Raw genomic sequence first — 8,272 nt, 5'->3', positions numbered from 1 at the left:
ATAGAAAATACACTAAGATGCAATGTTGCAAGCACAGTCACACATCTCTACACACAAGGTAACCCCCCTCCTCGGTCCAATTAAAATGCATCCTTCTGCCACCAACCAGAAAACAGCTTTGCATTCACCAATCATTGTCTGGCTAACATTCCAGCTCCAGAGGGCTGCATGCCCCCCCCCCTCCTCTTCCCTCCCCACCTCTAGCAGTGAGCGTGAGGATTGATCAGCAGGTCCCTGCTGAGCTGCTTGTATGTAGCACGGCAGCATCCACACCATGCTCCCTGCACCTTAACACTGTCCCCCAGCCTACCTTTTTATCACAACTGCATAATATATTCTATTTTTATAAAAAGGGGAGGGTGCTTTGTTTTTCATTTGGTTGTGTTTTTTTTTTCTTTTTCTTTTTCTTTTTAATTCATTCATTAGATCCAGTCTCCAGAGCTCTGCATCAAGACAGGATATATACGACAAGGTCCAGCAGACAGAGAGAAAAGCAGGTCTTTATTGATGGTGAGGACCAAAAGGATTTCAGTTGGGCGTCACAAGAACGGACAGGTTTATCCAGCAAGAGAGGGGGGGAGAAGAAGCAAAGACAGCCATCCCCCCCTCTTCGTCCCCAGCCCTCCTCCCCCCTTTTCTCTTGAGGATTTTCCTTGCATCTGGATCCCCGTGGAAAGAGAGAGGGAAAGATGACCACGGTTGGGAAAGATGGTGGTGGAACACCGCACATGCAGTATGTTGGCCCATACCGGCTGGAGAAAACACTGGGAAAGGGGCAGACAGGTGAGTACTGCCAGAAACAAAGATGTAGGAGGACGGATTGGGTGGGCGCAATTCAGGATTCTTTGGGAAGACCTGTAATCAGAGATCCTCTGCTTTTGGGCGAAACATTTTTTTATTATTATTATGTTACTTGAACCACCAAAATTCTGCAGGTTGGGCTCAGAAGACGGCTGCTAGCGAATTATGGGCCTGGTTTCACCAGGGTTGGTATGGGGTGGAGACAATCATTATTAAATCAGAAGATATATAGCAACTTCCCAGAGGTTATAGCGCAAGTGACAGTGGTATTGCCTAGGTGTCAAAAGAGGTCAGAGCAAAGGAAGATGTTGAAATAATAATGTTTCATTCATTGACCGGTCTTTTATCCAAAAGAAAAAAATTCTAACATCGGGAACCGTGCATTATGCGTAAGTTGTAGAAGATTTCAGGGAGGCAAACAGAACGAAGTCATGAAATACACCACTAGAATTGCAGAGTCATTGTACATGCTTGGCTTAGATAGTCTATACTTAGTTCTAGAATTGTAGCTGCCATATGTGTTGGTGGACCCAGGAGCAGCTGACTGTAAACTTTGTCATTGTATGAACATGACAGTTGTTCCTCTAGTGCATTGTGAAATGATTTACCTCACTGCTTTTCATTTAAGAGGCGCAATTTGTAGACAATTTGGCCTTTGTAGACATACGGTTCCACTCTTGCACCAGGTCCCTTGCCAATTTTATAAACCAAAATGATTTTATGGGATAGCATGCCATGGTGTACCTTTTTTATGGCAGATGTGGGACCGTCACAGTGATTGGTAACAGATGTTCCAGTGTCCTTATTTGTTGGGCAAGGCCCTCAGATTTTGGATACTTTGATGGCTATGGTGGGAAAATTGACCATTGCACCTTTAAACTGACCGTACTCATACTACAGAGAGAAATGACAAGTGTCTCCAGTATGACAGTGTGAAGTATATGGACTGTACAGTACCTTTGGGCTAGTGTGGGTGCATTGCTACAAATCATATAGTCACAATCTTTCTGACTCTGGTGCCATTTTTGACCAATTGTGTGGTAATGTTTTTTTGTGGTAAAGTTATGTTGAGATCTGAGGCTTCAAACTTGTAAAGCCACCACCAACCAAACATTGAATACAAAGTACTGATGAATGTGCGCCAGTTGCTTCTTTGTTTGGAATGTTATCATAGAATTTTAAACTGTTCTGAAAAAAACAAGGAACTACAACTCCCAACATGACTTATCATCTTGCCAAACATTCTGTACTAATCCCAGGCTGTGGATCTGCCCAGACATCCAGTGTTAAATGTAAAGACTAGGAACTTATTTCTGAGTATGATATGATAGCAGTTATACTGCACAAAATACTGAAGTGTCTCTGATGGTCAAGACCATCGTCTATAATGAATTTGGACAAGTCTTGGTTTATGCTTATGATCACTGATTACCAGAAATTGTGGATCATTTTAGTAGGAGATCCCTTGACGATACTGTACTCCGATAAATCTTTGGCAGGCACAGCTTATGGGAGGGTGTTTTTCCAGTGATAAAGAAATGTAGATTTGGTTCAGTTATGTGTTTTGGTGATCTCTTAGCTACACATTTTCAGGTTTAGTTTATACTGTTCTCATTTATGGATTTATTCTTTATTTCAGTAACTAGACGTTACTTAAATTGCATTGTGTCCTGGGTGCAGACTATTAAATAAACCCTGGTGTGTAGGTAACAATGGGTGATCCAGGGACAGAAGTTTACAGGATGAGATCGAGTCTGCTGAATGTACTAGCTGAAGTGTGTGAGACAGTCTGTGGCAGTGTAAGGGTAAATTCTCATTGTGACAGCACTGGTAGCGTGCATTGCTTGCGTGTTACCATCCGTCATACAGGGGAACAATAGCCACAGCTTAGATCTTCAAGGGCTTGGTGAAGGGGGGATGTGGAGGGTTAGGCTTTAGAAGGGGACATTGTGTTTTTTTCTGTGTGGTTTTTATCGGGAAGGAGAAGCAGGTGTTAGGACCGACCGGTGCGTAATTAGCCAGAGGGAATTCAGCTGAGGATTTCAGGCAATGTGAAAATGATCCATATGCCCTCCTTCTGTCAGTTCTCACACACAAAGGCAGATGACCCACTCCCCCGCACAAAGACACACACACAATATGTCATCACACATCGTACTAGATATACACCTCTCACATCTTCCTGATACACACACCCCGGACCCCACGTAACAAAGGCCTGGATCACACCGATTCAGCTACTGTACTTACAGCTGGACTGCAAACATATATACAGAGGATATATAGAGAATAGTATATATGTATTTATATGTATATATGTGTTTTTATATTCATATGAAAATAGATATATACACACTCATATAGAGACATATATAGATAGATATATAGATATATAGATATATATATTGTACATAAATACATATATATATAGTACATAATTATGTATGTATGTATGTATATATATATATATATATATATATATATATATATATATATTACACACAGATATAGTCAGTGGCGGTTTCTAACTGTAGTCAATATGCTAAGCACTTTAACTTGAAGGGTAATTCCAGCGGCCGTATGGGGTAATACCGGTCATTTTAAAATATAATACTCTTTTATATAATATTTACAATATTATATGTTGCCCAAGTTCCAGGTTTTCGTCTGAAAATATGTGACAAAATTATACCAAGAGTACCTTTTCTTATGAGACAATTTGCCTCCATCTGAAGATGTGATCCTACTAACCTATCCATCCCCATTTCTGCAAAATAAGGCTAATGTCACTGTATTTGCAGTTTCAGTGCAGAACCCCACAATAGTAATGGGACTGTCAAATTGTCAATCAATGTGATGTCAGTGGGGGAGGGAGGTCGGCTGCCTGGATCAAGACTGGGTCGTTTCCTCTGGCAACCAGTGGAGACAAATTTAGACTAGACCTGGCCGGACTTCATTAATGCTATGTGTTCAGAAAGAGTTAAACAAGGAAAAGGCTCAACTAAAAACAGATTCAACTACAGAAGTAGTAATCCTTCTACAGCAGATAATAAGGTGAACCTCCCAGTTAAAAATATGTGTTCTTTATTATTCTATAAGAATATATATTTTTTCAATAAAAGAAGCAAAATGTGTATAACAGGGCTTTTCAAATATCAAATACCGGCAGTTAAGATGCCGGTGGTCAGTATACCGACACCAGCATCCCGACTGCCATAATCGACACAGGCAGAGAAACTAAACTAACCCTCCCATCCCGCAGCCGAACTGTAATCCTCCCTTCCCGCAGCCAAACCCTAACCCTCCCCTCCTGCAGCCTAACCCTAACCTCCCCCTCCTGCAGCCTAACCATCATAGCCAGATTAAGGGGAGATGCAGGGCATACTGTACCCCGGGCCCCCCTTTGTCAGGGGGCCCACAGGTCAGAGCACACTGACATCACTAGCTTTCCCTCTTATGCAACAGCAGAACCAGACAGCCAGAATGTGAGCAGGACAGTATGCAGTTCAGATAGAGACACAGGAATATCATGTTTCATGAACTATTGAGAAGCTTCCCAACCAGAGGAGAGATAGAAGTGTGGAGAGAGCTGTGACACAGGATGGGATCCCTGTGTCACTTACAGCTCTCTCCACACCTTTGTGTCTGAGTCTTGTGAAACTTGTTATCTAATGAGGGTCTAGAGCAGGCATTCCCAACCACGGTCCTCAAGGCACACCAACAGTGCAGGTTTTAGTGATTTCCAGGCTTCAGCACAGGTGACTTAATTAGTAGCTCAGTTATTTTGATTTAACCATCTGTGCTGCAGCCTGGATATCACTAAAACCTGCACTGTTGGTGTGCCTCGAGGACCGTGGTTGGGAATGCCTGGTCTAGAGAGAGAGAGAGAGAGAGAGAGAGAGAGAGAGAGAGAGAGACGCACACACACACTCACTCAGTCCTCCTGAGTACTGTCCCAGTGTGTAAGTAAAACAGAGGCGGCTGCTATTGTTGCATGTGACAAGATAAATTATAGATTTTATTTTTCTATGTGTATTTTAAGGTTGTTTACATTGTCTTTGTTCCACTATATGTACATTTTATAAAATAGTTGTCTTTCAATTAGGTGGAGCTATAAACAGTACCCAGGCATTATTTAAACTATTAGTTTAAATCTAATATACACCATTGGGCTAAAGTTAATATACACATTCCATACATCCCAACTTGACCCATTCCAGGAGGGACAAAATTCCTAAGATATGATTGCAATCACCTGTGTTGAAACACCTTTCTTATCAATTAAATAGTTCAACACAGGTGACTACAATCATCTATTAAGAGGGCAGTCCATGTAAGGAGCATTTTTTCACTCCTGGAATGGGTCATGTTGGGAGGTATGCACAATCTTATACCCAGCCCCCCCCCCCCTTCCTTCCACTGGGGACACCCTGTCTAAAGTGCCCCGGCACCCCCAAGACTTAATCCGACCCTGCTAACCATAACCCTCTCCTCACAGCATCCTTACAGATGTCAGAGTTCTGGCATCAGCATTCTGATAGCTGTTGGGATTACAGTGCCAGTCTTCTGACTGCCGTCATCCCGTACGTAGGGATGCCAACTACATCCCATTCATTTAACCTAAGCAGTTTTTCTTCTAAAATACTGCTCAGTAAAAGCTGTTTTCTGGGCGTTCCATCTAAGGACTTGTTTGTGATTGGCACATGTGGTGGCGGGCGACTATCTAGCGCACGGTGGGGGGGGGGGGTTGCTTAGCACATATAAACATACATGTGAGGATGTATGAAACTAGCCAAATGAGAGTCTGCGGATGTGTTTAGGAGAGTGAAGCCTAATGCCAAGTCCCGGTTTCACCATAGAGACTGTGATAGACAGCGCCACAGCCGATCCGGGTACACTGTCAGCATATATATTACATACAGCTAAAATCATGTCATTTTTGCCATCCAAAACCCAGAATTTGGATTTAAAATCCAAATTCTGAACTGCATGAAGATTTAAACCTGGACTCATTTTTAATTGGATCCTCTCGGGAGATACGAACCAGGTTTTGGTTCGTTTCGGATCCACAAAATTTGTGTGCATTCGGATTACTGGAGAACACTATTTTTAATAATATATACTGTATTACTATTTTCTCACATGTAAGTTCTTAGTAATTTGGTAATGAAAGGGTATTCTTTCATTTTGAGAAACTTCACTTATTTGGGTGCAGTCAGGGCAGTAGAGAGCCTGGTATGGCCCAGGTACTTGTCAGGGGGCTTGGCCTAATCACAGGAGGCAGAGACATTTACCCTTAGGAAAAAAAACTGAAAAAAATTGTATTTTATGTGCCTCCATGTACACACTGCAGCCCAGCACACAGCCAGATAAGGGGTGGGGGCCCGGGGCCACCACTGGGCCCTCACTTGTCCCCTTCATCAGACCTGGGCCAGGGTAATTTGTACCCTCTCCCCCCCTCTAGGCACCACTGCGTGCAGTGGAGGAAAGAAGTGGTCTATGTGACTTCAAGAAAACCTTTTATACTGTTGAAATAAAAATATTTGGCGTACATGGAACAGGGAGTTATTTCCGCTTGTTTCAAGTGATCTGCTCATGAGAATTGTTGTTCCATTTCTTTTGGAGAATTTGGGTAAACTGTAAGAGGAGGGAGAGATAGTCTACCCTTTCCAAGTTGTCAGTGAGACTATGGGGGTAAATATAATAGCCTGTGAGATGCAGGTATTGACGCGTTCCCTGCAAGTCTGCTCAATGTTTTAAAGAGGTAATCATTTAAAAAGCAAAACAACCTGGTTAAATGATTGCCCCTTTAAAACAATGAGCAGACTCGCCGGGAACTCACCAACGCCGGCATCTAGCAGGCTATTACATTAACCTCTTGGACTCTTAAAAGGACCACTTTAAATCATTGAAGTTATGGACTTGTATTTATCATTATGTTAGGTTGTTTTTGTAGGTAGGTGACACTACCTGTAGTCGAGCAGCATCTGTAAGTTTATAATATGTTGGGTAGGGATCGAAAAAAGGAGTTGGGGCAAAGCAAGATTATTCATTATCATGTGACTTGTTGCATAGATCCCATCCCTTCCTGTGCCAGAATCCTCCATATATTTGCCTTCTTTTTTTGACTCCAGATATGGGGGCATATGTAATAGGGTCCGAGTTTGCCGGGGCTGCGGGATACCATCCGATCTCTGATGTTTTTTTTTAAAGCGGCAATCAGTTATAAGGCATGGTTTGCGCTATAAATGATTTGTGCTTTAAAAAAACCCTCAGAGATCGACCGGCATCCTGCAATTCCGTCAAACTCGGACCCTATTACATATGCCCCATAGGGCCTGATTCAGAGGTAGACCAGCTTCGTCTTTTGGCGGTCGCTACAAAACCCTTACCTTCCGTGCCTATGAATGTTTAATGACTGAGACGCCCACTTTGATCTGTAATACCACCTGGTGTGTCTTTAGATGCCACCCCCGGTCGCATTGTCGAAACTTGCATTCGCCCTATGGCATGGCCTCCAGTGTGAACAATGACGTGTATGTGTACGCAACATACCTGCAATACTCGCGTAAGATGGGCCGTCTCCGTGTGTCTGATATTCACCTCCCAGTCACCGCCCAGCACTTTTCCCACACATTTCTGATACCGTGTGTCTCAATCACAGCATCGCGTACAGATTGTAACACATGTGCAGCAAAAGTGTTAAGGGATTTTCACACACAGCACCAACAAATTGCTCAACTCTGTGAACAGCGGCATTGTGTGCTGCTTTTTATAAGGCCCTAAAGGTGCATACACACTGTGCGTTTTTGCCCAGCGTGGCCGTGTATGCACAGCGATGATCGCTGACATCGCTGGGCTGAAAATCGCTGAGTGCATACACACTGAGCGATTTTTTCCCCTGCCCAGCGATGTCAGCGGGGGTGAATGGCATTTCATAGCAGGACGCTATGGAAAGCCGTCCACCCTGCGTTCATCTGCTGGTAATCCCAGCAGATGAACGTCGGCCGTCGGCGATGAAGCGGGGGCACACATAAGCGCTCAGCGCTTGTGCATACACACTGGGCGGTTTTGAGCTGAAAGCAGCTCAACACACCAAAAGTGAGCTGCTCTCAGCTCAAAATCGCCCAGTGTGTATGGGCCTTTAGTGTGAGCGGCAGGATGACATGACCCTCATCCTCATATCTCCATATATATCTGTTCGTGCAGCGGGCTGGATTTGCAGTACATACAGTATCTGCTTGCAATAAGGGTCACCTGCTCTCTGAACGCCCTGATATAAGGGACACTCCAGGACATTTCAGGAGAGTAGGTGAGTATGGCACATGTCAGCTCTGCTCTGTAATAAAGCATAGCTGCGTTATATGGGAATACATACTATTCGCCAGCGGGCGGGATGCCGGCTGTCAAGATCCAGCCCGCCAGAATAACAGCAGAGGGATGAGCGCTAAGAGTCCCCTTGTGGGATCGC

General features: G+C 43.7%; 1 protein-coding gene across 5 annotated transcripts in view; it reads left to right on the top strand.

Moving 5' to 3' along the window:
• The first annotated feature begins 208 nt into the window (after positions 1-208).
• The window catches only part of BRSK2 (BR serine/threonine kinase 2), a 245,953-nt gene continuing 237,889 nt past the window's right edge, over positions 209-8,272 (top strand). For all 5 annotated transcript variants that reach the window (XM_063944693.1, XM_063944692.1, XM_063944691.1 and 2 more), the window contains exon 1: positions 209-783. In XM_063944693.1, coding sequence (XP_063800763.1) covers positions 690-783 — 94 coding nt within the window. In that variant the 5' untranslated portion in view covers positions 209-689. The remainder of the gene's footprint in view (positions 784-8,272) is intronic.

This window comes from Pseudophryne corroboree, chromosome 11, assembly GCF_028390025.1.
Source record: "Pseudophryne corroboree isolate aPseCor3 chromosome 11, aPseCor3.hap2, whole genome shotgun sequence".
Classification (NCBI taxonomy): domain Eukaryota; kingdom Metazoa; phylum Chordata; class Amphibia; order Anura; family Myobatrachidae; genus Pseudophryne; species Pseudophryne corroboree.
This window is presented reverse-complemented; position numbering and strand designations above follow the sequence as displayed.